This window comes from Nilaparvata lugens, chromosome 5 (assembly GCF_014356525.2).
Source record: "Nilaparvata lugens isolate BPH chromosome 5, ASM1435652v1, whole genome shotgun sequence".
Taxonomy (NCBI): Eukaryota; Metazoa; Arthropoda; class Insecta; order Hemiptera; family Delphacidae; genus Nilaparvata; species Nilaparvata lugens.
This window is the reverse complement of record NC_052508.1, coordinates 75,384,948-75,411,411: the sequence shown is the minus strand read 5'-3', so window position 1 is coordinate 75,411,411 and position 26,464 is coordinate 75,384,948. Positions and strand designations below refer to the sequence as shown.

The 26,464-nt window shown below is 33.9% G+C and overlaps 1 protein-coding gene across 2 annotated transcripts in view; it reads left to right on the top strand.

Moving 5' to 3' along the window:
* The first annotated feature begins 1,324 nt into the window (after window positions 1–1,324).
* The window catches only part of LOC111058697 (opsin, ultraviolet-sensitive), a 28,786-nt gene continuing 3,646 nt past the window's right edge, over window positions 1,325–26,464 (top strand). For both annotated transcript variants that reach the window (XM_039429295.1, XM_039429294.1), the window contains exons 1-7: window positions 1,325–1,467; window positions 5,974–6,153; window positions 8,067–8,282; window positions 12,923–13,053; window positions 15,085–15,257; window positions 20,230–20,390; window positions 23,513–23,614. In XM_039429295.1, the coding sequence (XP_039285229.1) occupies window positions 1,400–1,467; window positions 5,974–6,153; window positions 8,067–8,282; window positions 12,923–13,053; window positions 15,085–15,257; window positions 20,230–20,390; window positions 23,513–23,614 (1,031 nt within the window). In that variant the 5' untranslated portion in view covers window positions 1,325–1,399. The remainder of the gene's footprint in view (window positions 1,468–5,973; window positions 6,154–8,066; window positions 8,283–12,922; window positions 13,054–15,084; window positions 15,258–20,229; window positions 20,391–23,512; window positions 23,615–26,464) is intronic.

Below are 26,464 nucleotides of genomic sequence, written 5' to 3'. Positions count from 1 at the left end.
GCATCTAATTTTTAGCTTCAACCATCATCCACCAACTAAATTGTCCTCACAGTGATATTTCGCACGATGATATAAGTTCATGATATTATGTTCTATGAGAATCACCCGTTAGTTCTACTTCATTTCAGTATTTCCTAGTGGAGAGGCGCGACTCAAGGACACCCCAGGGATCAAAATTTCAAACACATAACTTTTGACACAAAGCTCGGGTTTAATCATCGTTTCACACTTCATTCTTCTCGGCTCGTCAAGGCGGTTCAAAATCATGCATCATGAGTCAATCAGTGGTGAGCTGAAACTTTTCACGTTTCAACTATGATTTAATGAACAGCTTTCTGAAACAAAAATTATATTTTTCATTGTTTATTAAGAGAGAGAGAGAGAGAGAGAGAGAGAGAGATGGTAGGATAGGATAAGGAGGAATAGAGAGTGAGAGGAAATAGAGAGAAAAGAAGAAGTGAAGTGAAAGGAGAAAAAGAATAGGAAGAAGATGAAAGAAGAAGAAGAAAAAGAAAATGAAGAAGAGAAATAGAAGAAGAGAAATAGAAGAAGAAAAAGAAGTAGAAGAATGAAGAGAAGAAAAATGAAAAGGAGTAGAAGAAGAACGGGAAGGGGAAGAAGAAGATTGATTGATTGAGTACTTTAATTATGTAGATTACAATATATACTGGCGTTTACACTTATATACAATAGCTTACAATACAGCAAACTTATAGATGGATTTACATAATATAGACTAAGAAAATGATTTTTAAACTGCATATGAAAGGAATAAAGCAATCGGTAATAACTATAGATAATATTGTTATGCATCTACATAAATTGGCGGAGCTTTGGACTTATCAATGTCCATTCTTTGGAAAGAATACTCAAAATATCCTTCCCACTAACTCTCTACCAAACAGAAGAAGAAGGGGAAAGAAAAAAAATAGTTTATCCAAATTTGGGAAAGGAACAGTTTTGGGCTTTAAGCCTGTTGTTCCTCTCCCAATAATTCATAGTTGACAATGATATACCTATGTATAAATAAATAAATAAATTCGGTCAAAAAATGGAAAATTTATTGTTGAGTGTAGGCTACTCAAGCCCGTATTCACATACACAAAAATGGCCAATTTTTTGCATGTATTGTGAACTACTTCAGATAAAATCAATGAGTATTTGAATGTGAAAAACAGCTCCCAATCCATTGTCTTCCTGAACTATCAGATATAAATAAAATACCTTGGATGTTCACAGTTGTATAAGCAGACAAAAAACTGGCTGGTTCGCGGAATGTAATACGATTAGAATCAACACGTAGCCGTAAGGGATAAGCCTAATAGGATATAGGAATTGAATCCCTGTTATAAAAGTGTTGGCAAGAGATTAGGAGGTGTCATTTCGAGGCAGCCACAGAATGGAGGCGTTCGGTGGGGCCAACAATTGTCCTAACGGAACGGTTTGGGGTCCACAGGCCAGTTTCAGGTTAGTTCTCAATCTATATCCGACTTTCTCATTTCAATTTTTTTTAAGATTCTAGAACCTAATTTGTCAATTCTACCCTTTTTCCATTCATTAATAAAATTCATTACCATTCAAGTTAAATAATTAAAATTTGAATTTGAAATTTATTCTTCCAAAAAATACATTACAATCTACAATATATATAACTGAAAAAAGTGGAAAAATATTGTTTTAAAAAAACCCTGAGTTAATACAGTGTGGGGTCGTTCATGTTCCATATACATTTTTTAATCTCTTGATCAGTATGGATACAATGTTAAACAAATATTTCTATTAAACAAAAATAAAACAGCAGAGCTCTGCATGAATAGAAACTTAAATAAAAACTATATAATAAAACAATATAAAATCTTATACGGTAGCACCTTTATGTCTTATTAAATTAAAAAGTAGCCCGTGTCAATAAGTGTTTTTACTTTTCTTGCTCTATTACCATAGGTAAGGAAAGTATTGCTTTCCGAAAAAATTAAGGTACCCCAATTTCTAAATTTCTATACGTTTCAAGGTCCCCTGAGTCCGAAAAATTTTTTTTTTTTTGTCTTTATGTGTGTGTATGAGTGTATGTGCGTCTGTGTACACGATATCTCACCTCCCAATAAACGGAATGACTTGAAATTTGGAACCTAAGGTCCTTACAATATAAGGATCCGACACGAACAATTTCGATCAAATGCAATTCAAGATGGCGGCTAAAATTGCGAAAATTTTGTCAAAAACAGGGTTTTTCGCGATTTTCTCGAAAACGGTTACAACGATTTTGATAATATTTATGCCTAAAATAGTCATTAATAAGTTCTATCAACTGCCACAAGTCTCATTTCTGTAAAACTTTCAGGAGCTCCGCCCCATCTATGCAAAGTTTGAATTTAGATTCCCAATTATCAGGCTTCAGGTGCAATTTAAACAGAAAATTCCAAGTGGAAAAGATTGAGCGTGAAAATCTCTACAATTAATGTTTAGTAACATTTTCACCTAACATTTAAAATAAGCTCGAAATTCGAGAAAATGTTATTATTCCAATTGCAAACTTGATTGTTATCATCATTCATGGACCGAAAATCAATTGACGAAGCAGTGTGTGATTACATAACCTCATCTTTTGGACAACATTAACATTTTATCAAAATTTTTGGAGAGAAATAGTACAGGCTCAGCCTAGTTTTTCCTCCAATGTCATAAATGTATTTTATGATTATAGTATTTTATACAATAAATGAATAAATAAAATAAATAAATAAACTGTTGGGAACTATTAATTCTATTGAATCATTTACTATGAAGAGATAGCAGATTTCGTGTGTCTCCAGCGTTATTGTCTTGTCACCAGCTGGCTTGGATATTTGAATAGTAGACTTGAGATGCGCGGGAACACTAGCGTCAGGTGATCAATTTTCATAACCGCAATGAAAGTTGTGTGAGTGCGCCACACCAGACTTTTTTAAGATTCTAGAACCTATGTCAATTCTACACTTTTTCCTAACTTTTTACATTCATTCATATAAAATTCATTAATCAATTCTAGTTTAATTATTGTGCTCAATATCCATCTATTGACTTACGGTATCTATTTTGTTGTAGCTATATAGTGAGGTCCACGTTATAATGACAGTGTCTGATTAACACCCTTGTCTATCAATTGACAAAGCATATAGCGCTATCCTTTTCTAGCTCCACAACGTTGCCAGAATTTTTTCCAACAATGTATAAATATAAGAAACAACATATTCAATTTTTATTCATTATATTTATTCATACAATAAGCACATCATCAAAAATGATAGGGAGAGAAAAAATAAGGTAACCTTGTGCTATTCCTCTCCCAAATTTAGATAAGGTTACACATAGTCCGAAATAGGTTATTAATATCAATAATGATGAAAATTAATTATTCAATCATTGACAAATATATTTTCTCAACAAAATAAAATTTAGGCTTAATTAAATATTTGAACTAGAATAATGAACAGTTAATATTAAAATAAGATATACTGGTATCAGCTATTCTCTATAAAGGAGTCAGTGGCTAGGCAGAGAATCAGCAAGGCTGTTCTTCTATCTTTCTCCACTGCCATTATAACGTAGACCTCACTAGAAGTATTGGTTTCTAATTTGAAGTATTTTTATTGGGCTACTCGAAAGATTGATAATATTAAAACGAGTTATACTATAGTAGTTATACTACACTTTTTTCAATTTAATTTATCTACGATACAAATAGCACTGATGTAATAACATTGGTACATAAAATAATAACACAATCATTGTGCTATTTTTCTTCCAAATTTAGGTGATTTCCACTTCGGGTTTCCATTTAGGTGATTAACCATTTCAAGAAAAGGTTATTAGTTTTCCACGTACAATACCTATACAATTTCAGTTCAAAGTAAATTATTCTATACAGGTATACTAGAGTAGTTATACTGTACCCATTTTTCAGAGCCATTTCGCTTCTATATATGAGTATAGTGAGGTCCACGTTATAATGGCAGTGGAGAAAGATAGCAGAACAACGTTGCCGATCCTCTGTCTTGCCAATGCCTTCTATAGACGGTGGCTGATAAAGGTTTATTGGTGTAATATTAACGGTTCATTCTCGTTTAAAATGATCAATTATAATTTATCAAGCAATAAATTATATTTCTCAATGATTTCATAATGAATTTTCATAATCAAGATTTTGTCAATTGATTATATTTCTACATTGTTAAAATCAATCTGGCAACAGAGCAATGCGAGAAAGAGATAGCGCTATCTGATTTTGAATGAAAAAGACTAAGAAAAACTACAGATTTATTGATAGTTAGAAAGACCGGTTTTGGTTATTACACCATTGTCAATCTCTGATAAACTCATGGTTTCCATGGATAAACCATGAGTTTATCAGAGATTGACAATGGTGTAATAGTCCAGTCACTATATACATTGGTGCATGCAATTTATATTGTGTAGTTCTGATTTTTTAATATAGAAATCGGCCATTTTTTGTGTATTGGAATATGGGCTTAAGTACACTCAACAATAAATTTTTCATTTTTCGACCGAATTTGACTTATGATGCATGATTCTGGACAGCCTTGACGAGCCGAGAAGAATGAAGTGTAGTACGATGAAATCTGAGCATTGAGTCGAAAGTTATAAGTGTTTGAAATTTTTATCCTTGAGGTGTCCTTAAGCGCGCCTCTCCACTAGGAAATACTGGAATGAAGTGCATCTAGCGGGTGATTCTCATTGAACATGATCTCATGAAATTATGTCATTGTGCGAAATATCAATGTAAGGACAATGTAGTTAGTGATGATGGTTGAAGCTGAACATTAGGTGTTTTTCACAATACATGAAGCATTGTTGTCAGGTGTACCTGAAAATCTACTTGAGATAGAGCGCTCTCCCTGATCTCAGATACATCTAAATGTTAACAAAAATATATTGTTGATCAAAAACTAAAATTTATCAAAATTTATTTTTCCTTCAAATTTCACTCATTTTTGAAAAATCATAACTCAGTACTCATTGGAGATAGAGAGTTCCGAATGATCTTATTTTATTCAGAACTTTATGATCTGAAAAAAAGGCGAGAGCACATTTTTCTGTCCGATTACGAGATTTGGCAGAAATAGCTGGAAACTGGAAAATGAGCCGAAAATAAGAGGTTTTTGGGCCACTCTGTATCTAGCACAAGGAAATTTTGCATGAAGAAATTGGTTCTGAACTTCTCTTATGTACCCAAACAATATATCAAATAATCAGAACTACAATATAAATTGCAAGCACACCCCCTTTTTTATGTCTATATTGACTGGACTATAATAACCGAAACCGGTCTTTCTTAGTATCAATAAATCTATGGTTTTTGACAATTTCTTAGTCTTTTTCATTCAATATGAATAATTACAACAATATCAACTTCTCAACTACACAAAAAGCTATCTGATTTGTTGAATGATAGACAAGGATAGCAATACCATTGCTAACACTGTCATTATAACGTGGATCTCTCTATAGATTCCCAATAATGAATCATTTTGATAGATTAATTACAAGGAATTATTACTAAAGTATCCATTTTAATTCAATTCAATTTTTTTAATCACTTTTTGCTTATTTTTTAAATTTATTTATTTATTTATCACATTGTGTACACATACTTAACATGAGGAAAGGCACAACAGGCTCATGCCTAAAACTGTCCCATTTCCAATTTATACTATATATACTGTCCAAATCAAAAAGTTGGTTATGTCACTCTCACTTTTCAAAATACAATTTACGCTCTTCAATACTCAGATTAACGAGCAAATTTTGAATCAAATAGATACTATTAGAGTCTAGAATCGAAAAATCTAAAACAGTAACTTAATAATTATTATTCAAAAAGTCTAAATCTTGAATGAAACTAGACATTTTTAAGCTAAAAACTTCGCACTTTACGAAAAACCACAGGTTTTATTGGTTTCTATTTGATCACAGGACTGCTCAGAGATCACTGATATGGAATGTGCCAACAGACGAACTTGCCAACATTCCAGAGCATTGGTTCAACTATCCAGAGCCGGATCCCATGTACAATTATGTGCTGGGACTTCTCTACGTGTTCTTCATGTTTTTTAGCCTTATCGGAAATGGACTCGTCATATGGATATTCTGTTCGTAAGTATATTTGTCATGGACATAATTATCCTATTAAAATGATAACATAAATAATAAATAAATAAATTAATAAATACATTCTATTGTCCTAGACCAGTGGTCGCCAAACAGTCGATCGCGAGCTACCGGTAGCTCGTGGGGTAGTTTTTGGTAGCTCAGAGAAATGCTTGGGTTGGCAACCAATATTTGGCCTCAAGTCCCCAAAGAAAAATATTCAAATATTATTCAAGTTGCATTTTGCATTGTAAATTTTCTATTTTTGGTTTTATCTGTGTATACCTTTTATTTATCAGAATGTAATTACTTCATCCTTGTTTTCATGTGATGGGCTACCATAGCAGAAAAAATGTTTTTTTTTTAAGTTATAGTTTATTTCTAGAGCGGAGCGGCCTTACTCGTCTGAGTATTTTTAGTTGTATTAGGAGTAGTACACCCCAATCGGGCTTATGCCTAGGGATGTCCACTTTTATTTCACATTTTTAATCTTTCTTTGTTATTTTGTATTATGTTTGTTCGTGAAATAAATGAATTGATTGATTTATAAAGTTGCATTGAGGTTGAAAGCTATGTTCAGCTCTACCTACTTGTGTGTGAAGCATCTTTCTCAAGTATGAAATTCTTAAAAAATCGATATAGGAACAGACTGACTGATGAAAATTTAGACAACTGCATCAGAATGACTACAACGTAAACTACAAACATCAAGAAAATACTTGATGACCAAAAAGAGTTCCACTGCTCTCATTGAAATGTACATTTCAACTTTTGTTATACTTTTTGCTATGAGATAAGTAGATTCCAACACCAGGAATGTATCTTTATAGGCAATAAAAGTGTGAAAATTTTATTTTGCGCACCGTACTTTCTTCAGTCTAATATTCGTTGGTAGCTCACTAGGATATCTATGAATGCTATTCTAGCTCACAGGCTCATAAGTTTGGCGACCATTGTCCTAGACCAATATAGGCAATTGCCAAAGTCATAGTAATACAATTACAAATCAATAGTTTAAAGTCACTTGAAGTAGAATTGAAAAACTCTGACAAACAATACTGTATTAAGGTCTCAAAACCAGCCATTCAAAAAGTAACTTTTTAAAAATAACAATATTTGATATCCAATGGCAACTTATTGTAAAATATCAAGCCGACGCTGTCATAGTGTTTCTAGACACAAGATATCAAGTTAGATCCAAATTGATTGGATTCAAAAACTTGTAGCCTTATAATAGTTGCTAAATTTATTTAGTGTCTTACTATGTATTCTATGAATTTGTTATTTATTGAATATATTTTGAAATGTGTGCTGACAATACAGAAATAATAATAATAATAACTTTTTATTGTCAGAAACAATGTATAAAAAAGAAATTATAATTAATAATCAATAATCTAGAGACTATGCTAATATAATAATTGATGAATCTTATGATTATTATATACATTTTATGATAATATACATTTCTTTGACAACAAATAATACTGGCAAGCAAGGGAAGCTTCCCTACATGTTGTGATTGATATTGTAAACGAATGAAAATGCATAGAAATAGTTTGAATTTGAATCAAATTGGTTATACAAGGGAGTAGCTCAGTAAGTTTAATAGAGACTGATAATGGTGTAACAGCCGAAACAACTATAGTAGGTATCTAATATTGTTTTCATAAACCAATCGCTTTGACCATATCAAGTAGGTTTCATATCACTTTAATAGTTACGGCAAAATAAAATTTGATTTGATTTTAAGTGGATTTCATGTTATATTAATTGAATTAGTAGAATTGATGGTGATGTTGTGAAATCTCTCCATAATAAGAAAACAAAGATATTGTCAAATTTCACTAAACATTTTTAGTGAAATTTGACAATATCTTTGTTTTCTTATTAAATATTGATTTATTTTTTTTGTGAAGAGCTAAGAGCCTGCGCACACCGTCGAACATGTTCGTGGTGAACCTGGCGCTGTGTGACTTCATGATGATGGTGAAGACGCCGATTTTCATCTACAACTCGTTTAACCTGGGCTTCGCAACGGGCCACCTCGGCTGTCAGATCTTCGCCACCATTGGATCGTTTTCTGGAATTGGCGCCAGTGCTACAAATGCCGCCATTGCTTATGACCGTTACAAGTGAGTATCACTATATAATTCATTGAGGATTCAATGAATTATAATTGATGGAGTTAATTTTCAATTGTTGGAGGAAACTGAAATTGAAGACGGCACGCTTTTATAATTAAATAAAAAGTCTTTGAACCGGTTTCTAGGACACTCATTAAATCTAACGCACCATTAAATCTATTTGTTTAATGGTACATTATGGGATTTAATAAGTACCCTAGAAACTGGGAAACATGTTGAATTTCTGAGGATAAAAATTATAATTACCTATCTTATTAGATAGTTTAACCCAAGAAAATTATATTTTGAAAAGCACATTATAAACTGGAGTGGAACCCCTGTATTATTGGATCATTCCATAATGAAATATTCAAACTTCTTGTCATAGTGTATTCTAGCTTTTTGGATAAGAATCAGAGTCGAAACAATAAAACATTACTCCAGTAACTCTTTCTTTATTCATTAGTGTGTTAAATTATATAAATAAGCTATCAGTCTAATCAAATTCTCGATCAATTGATTATTCCAATATATATTTTTAAAAAGTTAACTACAATTTTATGACTACTCGATTTCTTATTGAAATTTAGAGACAATAAAACATTACTCAAGTAATTCTTTCCTTATTCATTAGTGTGTTAAATAATATAAATAAGCTTTCAGTCTAATCAAATTCTCGATCAATTAATATTATTCCAATATATATTTGCCTATTAAAAAGTTAACTACAATTTTATGACTACTCGATTTCTTATTGAAATTTAGAGACCATTTTTAAAACGCATAGGACTAGTTTAATTACTCTACGATGTTTTGCATGAAACTCATGAAAAATATTGCTAACAGAGAATCCCTACCATACAAAGCTAATTTATAGACCATTAAAAAAATAATGAGTTTGAATGAAGATATCTATAGTAAAGTGTTGTAATTTGTTGGGAGCGGAATTATGTGCTCTTCCCAAAAAATATACACATGAGCTCAAGATCAGTAGAGGAACATGAGTCTAAAAATCAATAGAAAAATACAAAAAGGATGAAATAAAAACACACACATATATTGTCAAATTCTACAGTTTTATTTGGTACAGGACCATGGTTTCCTGACCACACACGTCACATTGAGGATGATTCTCCAGTTATGCTATCCGAATTTAATGGTTTACAGTGATGCCCATGTTATAGAGTATACCACCTTGATAAACTGGAGCTCGGGAAATCAGTCAGTGGATTTGTCATGCCATTTGTCATGGATTTGACCCCATTGCTAATAATATAAGAAGTAACCCTCATGATTTATCATATGATGATCACGTGGTTATTATTGGAGGGGCGAATGATGTTTATTACTTTCCTTGCCCTACCTACCTTACCAAAGGTAAGGAAAGTATTGCTTTCCAAAAAAAATTAAGGTACCCTAATTTCAAGTTTTCTATAAGTTTCAGGGTCCCCTGAGTCCAAAAACATGATTTTTGGGTGTTGGTCTGTGTGTGTGTGTATGTCTGTGAACACGATAACTCCATTCCTAATCAACCGATTGACTTGAAATTTTAAACTTAAGGTCCTTAAACCATGAGGATCTGACAATAAGAAATTCAATAAAATTGAATTCAAAATGGCGGAAAAAATGGCGGATAATTACTAAAAAACCATGTTTTTCACGGTTTTCTCAAAAACGGCTCTAACGATTTTCTTCAAATTCATACCATGGATAGAGCTATTTATAAGTCCTATCAACTGACATGAGTCTCATTTCTGGGAAAATTGCAGGAGCTCCGTAATATTCTTGTGAAAAATGGCGGATAATCACTGAAAAACCATGTTATTCACGGTTTTCTCGAAAACGGCCCTAACGATTTTTTTCAAATTCATACCATGTATAGCTATTTATAAGCCCTATCAACTGACATGTGTCTCATTTCTGAGAAAATTGCAGGAGCTCCATAATTTACTTGAGAAAAATGGCGAATAATTACTAAAAAAACCATGTTTTTCACGATTTTCTCAAAATAACTTGACCGATTTTTTTCAAATTCATACTCTGTATAGTTATTTATCAGCTCTATTAACTGGCATGAGTCTCCTTTCTGGGAAACTAATGGGGAGTCCACCCCATCCTTGAGAAATGGACTTTGTAACCTCCTTCTCGTGCATGAGGTAGGTAGGTAGAGCAGTTCATAAAAAGAACACATAGTCGAGATATTTCATCTGTAGAACAGCTGTTTTGACGACTTTAAAAAAAATGACGACTAAAAAAAATCATCCTATTTTACAATTTACACAAAGGAAAAAGAACTCTGAAAACAATTATATATACACTTATACAAAAGTCTGATCGTAGTTTCAAATATGAGCAAGGAAAGTTGTGTGAGTGTACCACACCAGATTTTTTTAATGAGGCGTCAATTTAATGAGTCATGACCTACGGACTGGTCCTGTATCAACAATGAAATTTGGAAAATAAATAGAAGAATAAAATAATGATTTGTGGGAAATTTTATAACGTCAAGGATATTTCTGACTTGGGTAGAGACAATTTCACAAGGCATGGATAACATCTACTGCATTCTTATGCTTGGCAAAGCGGTTCTGGAGTCTCTAAGACTTAATAAATACATAGTCACGGTCTTGGGTCCTCTTGCTCTTTTTTTTTAGCTCTTTCTTTGAGTATTTTATCTGATTATGCACTCTTCAGAAATATGGTGATAAAAACAGCATGCAAGTGCAATAGTCAGTAGGTTGCACTATATCATTCTAACATATATACTAACTCAATATTATATATTATTTTGCTTATTAATATTTCACTCGTCATCAATTTACTTTCATTTTGTTATTAGTTTGCTTATAGGAACTCTCCCTCATTCACAGATGTATAGTCTGCTTGGAGGATTCCACTTTTATTTATTTATTCATTGGATAGAGTAAACAATACAGTATTCGGAAAAGTAAAAACAGGCTATTGCCCAAAACTTCTTTAATTTCCTAATTTTATCTTAAATCCTCCAAATATTATGTAGGTTATGTCCATCTCAATTAATGCTTTCAATGTTGTCACAATTTAAAAACAAAATAGTAATGTAATTTATCATATTATTTTAAATTATTTTACTGTAACTGAGTTATATTGTACAAACTTGTAATATTTCATGTGGAAATAAAATTGAATTGAATTGAATACATATAAATAGGATAGGGAAAACTGCACTAGTAAGAAAATTAAAAGAAAAGTTGGACTGTGGGCATGCTAGTGGGAATGTTTTTTATACTGAGGGTGATGCCCACATAAGCTTTTAGGCTTGTGCGTGGGTAATGAGTGAGAGGGATGATGATGAGTGATGACGATTACTTTCTAGGTAGTCGGGACCGACGGCTTATCGTCTCCTCCAAAAGACGGGGTGGCCGTATCTATGTGATTTTGTTGTGATCAAAAACTTCTTCCCCGGTCGAGATTCGAACTCGGGTTCTCTTGGTTATTAAACCGGCGCGTTATCACTCACTTCAACGAGCCTCCCAAGCTATTGAGTAAGGGTATATTTGTAGATCGGAGAACTAGTTTTTTGGTCCTGTTTTCGAGAAATATCAATCAGAGACCCCCAAGACATCTAGACGGACAGGACCTGGAAGCAGTACATTCTGACTGCTGTTCTATCTCGTTGGTTTCTTTACATTTATTTGTTGTTGTCACACATATTATTTATGTAAGTGTTTCTCTGTAAGTATTGGAAATAAATTTGATTTTGATTTGACTGATGTATTATCTTATAACATGAATGAAAAAAATTGCATAGTTGCCTGTAAAGTTGGTATACGAGCGAAAGTTTTACGTGACAATGACTTTGAGTGGTAAAATAATTTTAATGTGAATATTCATTCCTATAGTAGGAAGAAGGATGAAATAATAGTAACAATTTCAAACATTTATTTATACAAAGAATTATATTTAAAACATTAATTTATACAAAGAATCTCGCACTGAATTTCATATTAACAAAATTTTATTTTTACCTTCACACATCCTCAACAAAATCACTCTGTCTCTCTCGCTCTTAGGCGGGCTAACTGTGCTCGATTCAATTTTTTACAAAGCAAGTCGCGCTCATTTTTTCAAGTTAAACAAATTATTATTGGCTGAGAAACGATTTATACTACTTTTGTGATTAAAAACTACCACAACATTGTGATTACTACAACATAACCTATTCACTTATACCTATTATACTTACACTTACACCTATTCACTTATTCTTATTCACAAAACCTATTCACTAAGTAGTTGCGCAGTCGCAGGAGATTTCTCCGTTTCACTCTCTCTCCAGGTGAATGCCTTCGGGTTGCTGCTGCGTTGCTCGCCACTGCTCCTATTCGTGCTCTTTCCAGACGACCGTGAACCGAAACGAACGCTCTCACTCGCTCTCATTGTGAGCGCATAACATGGGAACGTAACGCAGTTTCTTGAAGTGTCACCCGGCAAACCAATTTATAAGACGTTGTCACGTCAAAAATGAATATTATTACTAAATAATGAATAATACTCTCGTTTAATTAACCTCGGTTATTTATTTGTGTGAGAATTTTTACGATATTTAGTACATAGTTTTCCATTTTAAGATTCATTTCTCAAATTTAATTATACATCTTTGGTTTCAGTGTGATCGCCAAGCCTTTAGATGGAAGAATGAGCAAGGGAAAGGCTTTTCTCATCATACTACTGATCTGGGCCTATGTCACTCCGTGGTCACTGATGCCCCTCTACGGAGTCTGGAGTAGATTTGTGCCAGGTAAAGTAACATTCAATTTGCTTAGAAACTTATTACTAAAAATGTAAAATATCACGTTTTCTAATGACTTGAATATTTATTTATACATTGATAGATACAATATCATTCTCAACTATGAATGATTGGGGATGAAGGAACAACAGTCTTAAAGCCCAAAACTGTTCCTTTCAAATTGGATGGAAATTTTCCAAAAATATAAAGAGATTTACGTTATAAAGTTCAATTTAAAAGTCTAAAGTAGAATTGAAAGGACTCAGGGTTGTCGATTCTCTCTTACCAGCAACGCCTTTCATATTATAATTATATAGTGAAGTCCACGTTATAATGGCAGTGTTTGATTAGCAAGGTATTGCTATCCTTGTCTGTCATTCAACAAAGCGGTTAGCGCTTCTCTCTCTCGCTTTGCTCTGTTGCCAGATCGGCTTTTAACAATGTAGAATTGATAATTGATTGACAAAATATTTCATCTTAATTATGAACATTCATTATGAACTCTTTTCTGTATAGGGCTACTTGTAATATAAATATGAAGAAAAATAAAAATGTTAGTACCCTTTTTGAAATATTTTATCACAACATATGTTTCGGACATTGATGCCATTTTCAAGTAATATGAAGTAAAAAATGATTTCTACTCAATCTCAGACGGTAGCTGATACAGGTTCATTAATGTAATATTAATTGTTCATCCTCATTTAAAATAATCAATTATATTTTATTAAGCAAGAAATTATATTTTTCAATAATTTCATAATGAATATAAAGAAAAATAAAAATGTTAGTACCCTTTTTGAAATATTCTATCACAACATGTTTCGGACATTGATGCCGTAGCAGAAGATTGAGTAAAAATCATTTTTTACTTCATATCACTTGAAAATGGCATCAATGTCCGAAACATTTTGTGATAAAATATTTCAAAAAGGGTACACATTTTTATTTTTCTTTATATTCATTATGAAATTATTGAAAAATATAATTTCTTGCGTAATAAAATATAATTGATTATTTTAAATGAGGATGAACAATTAATATTACATTAATGAACCTGTATCAGCTACCGTCTATAGAAGGCAGTGATAAAACAGAGGAACGGTAACGTTGTATATAATATATATTTCATTTGTCGTGTAGACTTATATATTCTCTCATGATTTAATAATAAATTCTCTTGAGATGAAATATTATGGTGGTTCATTATGTTTTTTAATAATCAACAAACGATTTGGGATTTATAGAAATAGCAGAAGATAGAGCTATCTGCTTTGTCTAAAGACAGACAAGAACAGTAAACCTATATTAACTAGGAGGGCTGCTTCTCTACATGAATCTCTCTATAGGGTGCTGTATATAAATTATGTGAAAGCTTCATAATTTATAAATGGGAATTGAATTATATGATATTAGATTAGAATAGATTGGATTAAATAGCATCCAATGCCCACTTAATCAGGGGGACCTGGAACTTGCAAAAAAATCTAAATGGTCGAACAAAATAGACACAGCCCACAGTAACAAAAACAAGACACAGGAAAAGAAAACATTATACAAAATATGTAGAGCAATGATCAATGTACTCTTCCTTTGTGTAGAAAGCACTCTTGGAGAATCTATTTTTAATTTAGATTTAAACTGGCGTTTATTTATATTCTTTATGAAATCAGGTAAAATAGCTTCTGACGCCAGAGTTTCTGTCGCCTCTATTATAAAAAAGTGGAGCGATGCATCTCATCTCTCAACAAGTGTTTAGCCTATTTCTAATATTATGAAAATGAATATTATTTATTATGTAAGCTGAATGTATGAGTATAATTGTGAGCTTATAACAATCAATCTAGTCTACATGTAAGAGTACCGTAGTCCATTTTTTCGGTTCAAAATTTTTCAGTTTATTTAAATTTTGAAAATCTTTAATCATTTGTTTTTGATTTTGTTGATTTTAAGAACTGATTTTATTGATTTATCAACCTATCACTACTTAAATATATTATCTTTTTCAAAAACATGTTGACTGGTTTCTTGTATTTACAGAGGGCTACCTGACCAGCTGCTCTTTCGATTACTTGACCAAGAGCGAAAGTATTCAGTATTGGGTTGGGACCATGTTCGTGATTTGCTACTGCATCCCGATGTCACTTATCATCTATTACTATTCTCAAATCGTCAGTCATGTTGTCAACCACGAGAAGGCTCTACGGGAACAAGTAAGTTGTTGGCAAATTCAATAATGTAACATTTATTCATTTATTTATTTGTTGATATAATTACAAATCATATGAATATGATCGGAATAGAAGGGATAATTTATCTTATCAAGATCTCAATTCATGAATAATCAGCCCGGGAAGGCAACTCCAGTAAGTCCAGTTTTCAGTTTGTCACATTGCTGTTGCTTTCAAAACGTCCAGTGCCCCAGTGGATACAATAGTTTAGCATAAATGCCTCTGTATCTGAATAAAAAAACTAGTAGTTCTGTGAAAAGTAGACCTCACACAGTATTCTCATCCACAAGTACCTGATTGAAACTATAGACCTTATGGAAATACAGCAATAGACTGGCTTCTCCACACATCTGTGTAATCACTTGTCAGCTGATTTATGATGGATAATTCTATAGTCTGATTTTTACTCTAATATTGGCGTATGAAGGAGGCTCCTTCCTCCTTTTATATTGTCCTTCAAATGCAAAATTTCCAAAAACCTTGTATATACGTCGACGAGCAATTAAAAAAGGAACATACCTGTCAAATTTCATGGAAATATGGTACTGCGTTTCGCCGTAAATGCGCAACATATAAACATATAAACATTCAAACATTAAAGAGAAATGCCAAACCGTCGACTTCAGTCTTAGACCTCACTTCGCTCGGTCAATAAATCTGAGTACTCTTCTTTTAAATTATTTTGTCTTATTTTGATGGTTCTATGCTGTAGACTGAGATCTTGACAAACTGAGACCCTCCCAATTTTATCTGTGATGATTAAAATAAGTCGGATTTTGTTACAATAAGAATGCTGAAATTTGATTTGTTAATTGACCGAGCGAAGTGAGGTCTAAGATTCAAGTCAACGGTTTGGCATTTCTCTTAATGTTTGAATGTTTATATGTTGCGCATTTACGGCGAAACGCGGTAATAGATTTTCATGAAATTTGACAGGTATGTTCCTTTTTTAATTGCGCGTCGACGTATACAAGGTTTTTGGAAATTTTGCATTTGAAGGATAATATAAAAGGAGAAAGAGCCTTCTTCATACGTCAATATTAGAGTGAAAATCAGACTATAGAATTATTCATCATAAATCAGCTGTCGAGTTGACTATAAATTGCATGCCATGACGCATGGAATTCAATATCTCGATGTAACTTGATAAAAAATTAGCAGATGTGTAGGCTATAAAATTGCATGCCTCATTGAATGCAATTTTCATGCACTATTAAATATAGGATGCAAAGAACTTATAGCAGCTCGTCTGGGCGCCTAGATGTCTTCTGGTTTTCTCGCGCTAAATTCCGGAAAGCGTTATATGATAATTAAATCTTGTGTAAGCATGATCTGATCAAATAAATAGTTAGTGTATCAATGTGGATGTGCTCATGGTTTGGGACGTCGTTATAACTGCGCGAGGTCTACTGTTCACAGAACTACTAGTATAAAAGGAGAAAGGGCCTCCTTCATAAGCCAGTATTAGAGTAAAAATCAGACTATAGAATTATTCATCATAAATTAGCTGACAAGTGATTACACAGATGTGTGGAGAAGCCAGTCTATTACTGTATTTCCCATAAGGTCTATAGTTTCTATCAGGTACTTGTGGATGAGAATACTGCGTGAGGTCTACTGTTTACAGAACTACTAGTCTAAAATTATTTCGTCTTATTTTGATGGCTCAATGCTGTAGACTGAGATCTTGGCGAACTGAGACCCTCCCAATTTTATCTGTGATGATTCAAATAAGTCGGATTTTGTTACAATTATAATTCTGAAATTTGATTCTTGTCATACTAACTCAATTGCAGCTGTTTTCCATGCATCAAATCAAGCCGGTAAACAGCTGTTTTCAGAAAAAGAAAGCATGTGATTTTCATTACAGCATACTATACTGTAAAGAGATCATATCTATATATATATAAAAGCGAAATGGCACTCACTCACTCACTCACTCACTCACTCACTGACTGACTGACTGACTGACTCACTCACTCGCAGAACTAAAAATCTACCGGACCAAAAACGTTCAAATTTGGTAGGTATGTTCAGTTGGCCCTTTAGAGGCGCACTAAGAACGGATTTGAAAAAATTCCAAAGATACGCCCAAAATCTGCGTTTCTTAGCGTTTTCTCAGCTTTATCGAGAACAAATGAACAGAAAATGTACGTTCAAAATTAGTGCTGTAGAAGCTCAGCTAGGGTGTAATAATGTTGTGTTAGAAGGAATTTGAAATAACGCCAAAGATACACCCAAAATTAGCGTTTTTTTTTGCATTTTCTCAGTTATTTCATCAAGTAAGACAGAAAATTTTCAAATTGGTACAGAGGTTTAGCTAGGGTCTAAAAATTTTGTGATGAGGTGACTTTATATTTCATCAAAGATACGCCCAAAATCAGCGTTTTTCTCAGCTTTTCTGAGTTTTCTCAGTACTTTGACTCTCTGATGGAATGAAGCATGTTCAAATGAAAAATGCAGGCGAGCGAAGCGAGCCCGCTGTTCTCACTTTTTAACGATCCAGTCGGGGGTCCAGGGGGCGAAGCCCCCTGGCTAGACGGATACGGCGAGCGAAGCGAGCCTGACGGCTAGTAATATATATGTTCTCTTTACAGTCGAGTATTTTAGGACTCTACTGAGTCCTAATAACATCTGAGTGATTAATAACTAACTCAAACACTTAAAGAACTCATTTAAGGAGTTTCAAGCTTTTCGAACTCATCTGAAATCTTAAGCTGCGTACACATATTCGCGCTTCCAACCCGCACCGAGCACGCTCCTCCCACGCACCCATCATGAACGTTACGGAAGATGTTAGATCTTCTCGCGTTCCCCGGTCGAACCACTCTTGCTCGCCGGTCGATCATCAATCGCTCTGCTGGAGTGACGTTCGGTTGCGGAGCAGAGCGAAAGTCTGTACGCACCTTTATAATTTAGGCCTTTATTATTTTATTTGAGCTCGAAGGGTCTGTCTGTTATGAACTAGGCGCTAAGGGCTAGGCCATGTTTATAGAATGCAGTAGCTCGAGCATCAGCAGGTAATGGTTCCTGTTTCTCAGCAATATTATTATTCTTTCTCAGATAAGTATGACAAAAAATATTGTACGTAACTTTTACGTTAACGTATTTACCGCATTCGTATGATAATTCTGCCCTCAACTACGTTTCGGGCAGGAACAATCATACTTATGCGGTAAATTATTGTTACCGGACTTGTTACGTAAAGTACTACTGTAATGTAGTAGAAATAGCAGTGAATGTGTCTTATTGTGATGACTCTGTAAAACTTCTCTAAAATTCAGGATCAATCAGTTTTTGTATGATGTACCCATTTGTTCAGTTTATTTACTCGAATTGATCAATTTCTGTGACAGGCGAAAAAATGAACGTGGACTCTCTACGCAGTAACCAGGCTCAACAGAATCAGTCAGCAGAAGTTCGAATCGCCAAGGTTGCAATCACCATCTGTTTCCTGTTTGTAGCTTCATGGACTCCCTATACTGTAAAGAGATCATATCTATATATATATAAAAGCGAAATGGCACTCACTCACTCACTCACTCACTCACTCACTGACTGACTGACTGACTGACTCACTCACTCGCAGAACTAAAAATCTACCGGACCAAAAACGTTCAAATTTGGTAGGTATGTTCAGTTGGCCCTTTAGAGGCGCACTAAGAACGGATTTGAAAAAATTCCAAAGATACGCCCAAAATCTGCGTTTCTTAGCGTTTTCTCAGCTTTATCGAGAACAAATGAACAGAAAATGTTCAAAATTAGTGTAGAAGCTCAGCTAGGGTGTAATAATGTTGTGTTAGAAGGAATTTGAAATAACGCCAAAGATACACCCAAAATTAGCGTTTTTTTTTGCATTTTCTCAGTTATTTCATCAAGTAATAGACAGAAAATTTTCAAATTTGGTACAGAGGTTTAGCTAGGGTCTAAAAATTTTGTGATGAGGTGACTTTAATATTTCATCAAAGATACGCCCAAAATCAGCGTTTTTCTCAGCTTTTCTGAGTTTTCTCAGTACTTTGACTCTCTGATGGAATGAAGCATGTTCAAATGAAAAATGCAGGCGAGCGAAGCGAGCCCGCTGTTCTCACTTTTTAACGATCCAGTCGGGGGTCCAGGGGGCGAAGCCCCCTTGCTAGACGGATACGGCGAGCGAAGCGAACCTGACGGCTAGTAATATATATGTTCTCTTTACAGTCGAGTATTTTAGGACTCTACTGAGTCCTAATAACATCTGAGTGATTAATAACTAACTCAAACACTTAAAGAACTCATTTAAGGAGTTTCAAGCTTTTCGAACTCATCTGAAATCTTAAGCTGCGTACACATATTCGCGCTTCCAACCCGCACCGAGCACGCTCCTCCCACGCACCCATCATGAACGTTACGGAAGATGTTAGATCTTCTCGCGTTCCCCGGTCGAACCACTCTTGCTCGCCGGTCGATCATCAATCGCTCTGCTGGAGTGACGTTCGGTTGCGGAGCAGAGCGAAAGTCTGTACGCACCTTTATAATTTAGCCTTATTATTTTATTTGAGCTCGAAGGGTCTGTCTGTTATGAACTAGGCGCTAAGGGCTAGGCCATGTTTATAGAATGCAGTAGCTCGAGCATCAGCAGGTAATGGTTCCTGTTTCTCAGCAATATTATTATTCTTTCTCAGATAAGTATGACAAAAAATATTGTACGTAACTTTTACGTTAACGTATTTACCGCATTCGTATGATAATTCTGCCCTCAACTACGTTTCGGGCAGGAACAATCATACTTATGCGGTAAATTATTGTTACCGGACTTGTTACGTAAAGTACTACTGTAATGTAGTAGAAATAGCAGTGAATGTGTCTTATTGTGATGACTCTGTAAAACTTCTCTAAAATTCAGGATCAATCAGTTTTTGTATGATGTACCCATTTGTTCAGTTTATTTACTCGAATTGATCAATTTCTGTGACAGGCGAAAAAAATGAACGTGGACTCTCTACGCAGTAACCAGGCTCAACAGAATCAGTCAGCAGAAGTTCGAATCGCCAAGGTTGCAATCACCATCTGTTTCCTGTTTGTAGCTTCATGGACTCCCTATGCTGTGGTCGCAATGATCGGTGCTTTTGGAAATCAGTAAGTTCATATAAATATATTGAACCATGATCTCTTTCAACCCACTCCAATAATTATTTTTGAAGTCTCCTGCATGAGGAGACAACAATAATTTCATAAATATAGGTGGGCTGTAACAAACAAATACTTATAAAAATTGATATTATGAAACAATAACTCATTTTTTTCAATTCAATTCTTTATTGTCAAAATTAACAACGTAACAAATCAAAGGTTGATAGATCAAACACTTATCACAAGAAAAGAAAATAAAATTAACTACCCAAAACTAAAAAACTAAAAATTGTTTCAGGTACCACTAGCAAAAGAAAAGTCTTTGACCGCTGGTGGGAGTCGCAAAAAAGTCCGATTCAAAATGAATACTAAAAATAACACATTACAATATCAAGTTGACAGGAAAAAACTATTTCATATCACTGCAAAAAAAAAACAAAACAAAAGTGTTATAACGAATTTCAAGAGAGAAAAGCGAATAAGATTTTCTAATAGGAAAAACTAAAACAAAACAGAGATCAAAAAATATGATTACCATTCAGGTCTGAGGAATTACAAAAAAAAATAAAGATTGCTTTAAAAAATATATAAATGGTAGGCTGTATTTATTACCACCATTCAGGTCCCAGGGAAAAGAAATACTTTTCTTTAATCCAAGCCTCTATTCTCTTCAAATCTACTCTTTGATGAATATCAAATGGAGTTATATTAATAAATTTAGAGCTCATATACATAAACTGTCTTAACATGCTCAACTTAGAATCTTGAATAACATACCTCAGCAAACTGTCTGGTCTTAAGTTGTAAAATGTTCTATCAATCCTACAGAATTTATTCTTGTTTTTAACTATATGTTTGAAGAGTCTCTTGAATAATAAAGTTGTCTTACTGTCAAAACTTTGAAATCAACAAGTAGAGATTCACTTGGATACCGCCTGGATTTATTTAATATTGTTTTTACTATACACTTTTGAATTATGAATAAATCACTCATGTGGATATATATCATGGATCATAGCACCCATTTGAATAAATAATTTTTGAGGGTTACTTTTATCAAAAACACCCTCTAGTTTTCAAAGCTTATAAGCGTCTTAAAATCACTCGACTACAGCCACTCTACTCATAATATTGTATAGTTTGAAATTTGGAACAATACAGCATGTATTCATGCTTGATTTTCAAGGATGAAAGTTTTATTTTTAATTTTTCTGGAAAAATTGAGTAAAAATTATTCAATGAATCATGTTAATGAATAATATTAATAATTACTTATAATTTGATACAGTATACCGTATCAAATTAATCACTTCTAAGTGATTAATTTATTATGAACCAGATGGCCCGGCGAACTTCCTTCCGCCAAATAGTTTAATGCATCTCATGACAAACTTTAGCTTATATACACCTGAGGAGGCGCGATGCGGCGTTTTATTTACATAGATAATTTTTCAACTTCAAAATTTTCTAAAAATCAATTAATTCTGAACACCGAAAACATCACAATTCGAAACAAAGTAATGTCTTTAGAGCATGTAAGTCTTTAACCTGAGGCCGCACTGCATGATGGTTACACACACAACAGTCATTTTGTTTTTAGTCGGGGCGTTTAGAATAAAATAAATGGGCGGTTATGGAGCAGCACACACTCTTGTCTACTATCCTAAGGTGCGTACAGATATACGCGCCGCGAACATAAGCAATTCACTTTCAATCAGCTGATTATATCTGTATTTTTACAGAAACGGTAAGATACAGTTTATAAAAAGCTTGGCATCAGCTGATTAAAAGTGAATTGCTCATGTTCGCGGCGCGTAAATCTGTACGCACCTTTAGACAAGATATAGAAGATATTCTGTATCTAGTATACTGACGGCTGTTGTATGACGCAATGATTATAACAGCTGATTTTTATTTCTGTGTGTGCCCAGCACACAAATCTTCTCCCATAAAGGTGCGTACAGATATACGCGCCGCGAACATGATGAGCAATTCACTTTTCATCAGCTGATGCCAAGCTTTTTATACCGGTATCTATATCTTATACCGTTTCTTTAAAAATGCTGATTAAAAGTGAATTGATCATGTTCGCGGCGCGTATATCTGTACGCACCTTAAGGATTACATGTGAACTTTGAAGGACCGTAGGAAAGAGTCCTGAAGTCGGATTATAAATTTGATAGGCCATACACCTGGTCCTGAACATAACGAACACAACTAAAAAAGATCATCAAAATTCGGTGCACACATAAAAAAGTTATTGAATGTCAACATTTGAGGCTCGATTTTTATTTATATAGATTACTTATAACTTGATACGGTATACCGTATCAAATTAATCACAAGTGATTAATAATTTATTATGAATATCATCACTGTACTATTGTTTAGTTTCGGAAATTTTAAACAATACAGTATGTGTACCCTATTCATGCTTGTTTTTAAACAATCTTTTGTATCGTTTCTTATTCCTCTGAAAGAAGTGAGAGCAATATTTGAATTTATTATAAAAAATTCTCCTCAGTAATTATTATCTTTACTCACTCTACGTCTGACTTTCTCCAGCGGACCACAATGATGTGCTGGATGTTTTTTCTCGTGACTGTGGATAAAATTATAAACTGTTTATGTTCTAAAATATTGTATTTATTTTGTGTGTTATGTACTATATTTGAAATTACTTTGTAAACTGTTTCTTTTTGGAGAGAATGACATTTGATTTGATTTTTAGTAGGTTGCTGATCTATTAAGGTGCGCACAGATATACGCGCCGCGAACATGAGCAATTCACTTTTAATCAGCTGATGCTAAGCTTCTTATATATATGTATCTTACCGTTTCTGTAAAAATACAGATATAGTCAGCTGATTAAAAATGAATTGCTCATGTTCGCGGCGCGTATATCTAAACGCACTTTTAGGCGCCGGTCATATTTTCAACAATGGAGTGATTGTGATATATTTCAGAATTTTCCATTCTAATAATTATTAACTGTTGAATTCTAGGCCCCTGCTAACATCTGGACTTACAATGATAAATTCAAGGCCTAAAAGTCTTGTAAAAAAACTTCAAAATCTAGTTCAAAATAATTCTTCAATTCTAATCATTATTTATTTGTTGAATTCTAGAGCCCTGCTAACACCTGGACTCACAATGATTCCGGCCTGTACATGCAAGGCTGTTGCCTGCATAGATCCATATGTATATGCTATCAGTCATCCACGTTACAGGTATGTCAATATATCTATGTAGGTAGTTTATAATTAACCTTCCGGCAGTCGCGCTGTTGTAAAAAGTACAACAGTGTCAGTTTTTTTGCTGCACAAAACTATTGAATGGGATGGTGTCAGTGAATGAGTCACCTATGCATTCCAAAACTTCCCCCCCATCACTCCACTGAGTTGCAGTATCAACCGAGCAATGGTTCAGTCTTTAGGTCCCATTTAGTCGCCACAGTGCATAAGAGAGGGAAAGACTGTATACGGGGACTGTAAACGAACCAATAACACAGAATTGATGGCTTTGCTTGATGTACCTTATTGGGCTATAAAATGGTAATCATTCAAATGTTCATAGGCGTAAAATAATCCAAGAAGGTGGAAAAAGTAATTATACAATTAATTCATATATTTTGAAATTGAACAGAGAATTATATTTTCACTGATACTGATACTCTGATACACACAACACAGTAACAGTTAGGAGTGGAAATATAATTCCCATGTGTTCTAATTGGACTATACCTTCTCTGCCTGGTCAAGCAAGTATGAATAGTCTTATTATAATTCATGAGAATTATATTTCCACTGATACTGATTTGTGAATCCAGCTCAAATGCTCCCCACATGGACACCTGTGTCTGTTTCAGCTGATTAATGTATTTGATAGAAAATATTTTATACTTTTCTTTAATATTTCCACTGATTGTAGCAATTATTGGGTTCTCATCCGAAAAGTAAAAAGGCACATTATTACCAGTACGTCTTGCTGGGTAAATTTATTTGTGCGAATTTATGTTGTTCACGTTTATAGGCTAATATCAAAGCCACCTCTGTATTAGAGGTGGCTATGCTAATTTGCATAGGAGCATTGAGTTGGAAAGTAAATATGAGAATTCAAGTTCAAATACAGATTGAATTCAAGTTCAAATACAGATTGAATACAAGTTCAAATACAGATTGAGTTCAAGTTCAAATACAGATTGAATTCAAGTTCAAATACAGATTGAATTCAAGTTCAAATACAGATTGAATTCAAGTTCAAATACAGATTGAATTCAAGTTCAAATACAGATTGAATTCAAGTTCAAATACAGATTGAATCAAGTTCATTTACTCCAACAATTTGAAAGATCTATTTTAATTCAGTAGTTTGATATTGAAGTGAATTTTATTGCTGAAATATTATTAAAAACGAATCATCACTTCAATAAATAAATACGGTAATATCCATTTATTGTTGATGTTTAACATAGATGCTATAATAATAGGAATTTGATATTTCCAATGAGTTTCACGTTAAGGAGTCAGTAGAAATGAAAGAAACACAATGCTGCCACTTTTCCATTTCCACCGTCTAAAAGTATATTATTTTATTATAGTATGTGATTGATTTTGATTAAATTTTCTTCCTGGAGACTCTTAAAAGAGTATAGGAAATCGTCAAGGACTATTTGTCGAAAAATAAAAGAATACAAATAAACATTATGTTTAGGTAAATTATATAATACATCACATTCTACAATTTAACCCTCCCAAAAGCCTCATTCTCCATCCATAAATTCTTGAATATTGTACCGATAGTTAACCCCGTTTGCTAAATATTTTTACAATAGCTTTTTGAAAATATCCTTATTCTCATTTTCTCTCAAAGCTGACGGCAGTTTACTCATAAATTTGATACCCGTATAAGAAGGCTTTTTTCTCATACTGAGCTGTCCTGTGATATTGTGCAGAAAATTTACTTTTCCTACAGATACCCTGAAAAGTGACCATTTGTGCACTGATTGCAGGCTGCAAAGAATCACTTTTCCGCACTAGTGCGCAAAGTGAGTACTTTGCGTACTCCAGATTTGCAGCATGACAACGCAAAATAGTTAGTAGGTTATATGGAGCACCAGTGCAGCAAAATCAAAATTAAGTTGGTAACAGTGACTGCTGTGGCTGCTATAGTGAGCAGAGGTGCAACAAAGCACAACGCGCTAATTATTAAGTAGATATTATAACCAAGGACAACGACAGCACAGTGCCACCACAGCACACACCACACAGCTGCCCCCCGCCATTCAAACACTACTACATTATTCAGGCAATTTTACCCATAATTACCCACTTTTCATATTCAATGGTAACTGTAGGAAAAATTTAATGTGAAATACGTGCGCAAAGTTTGTTTGCTGCACTCAAGAAACCATTCCGCCCTCGCCTACGGCTCGGGCGTAAACGTTTCTTTCGATGCAGCAAACTGTCACTTTGCGCACTAGTTGCACAAATAACTATTTCCTACAGTTACGTTGAAAAGTGGCCATTGCTGCACTGATTACAGAACGCAAAGAATCACTTTCCCGCTCTAGTGCGGGAAAAATTTTTCTGCACTCCAGATTTGCAACATGGCAACACAAAATACTTAGTGGGTTATATGGAGCAACAGTGCAGCAAAATCAAAATGAAGTTGGTAACAGTGACTGCTGTGGCTGCTATAGTGAGCAGAGGTGCAACGAAGCACAACGCGCTAATTATTAGTATTAGATATTATAACCAAGGACAACATTTTTATTCAATTTGACAATAAATTAAGGTTTTTATCATAATAAATTACACAGAAAAACATTTGATGCATTTCAGGCAATTTACCCATAATTACCCACTTTTCATATTCAATGGTAACTGTAGGAAAAACTTAATGTGAAATACGAGCGCAAAGTTCCTCTGCTGCACTCAAGAAACCATTCCGCCCTCGCCTACGGCTCGGGCGTAAACGTTTCTTTCGGTGCAGCAAACTGTCACTTTGCGCACTAGTTGCACAAATAACTATTTATTCCTTGTGTCGTAATTATGTATGTCACAGTTTCTTATAAATTT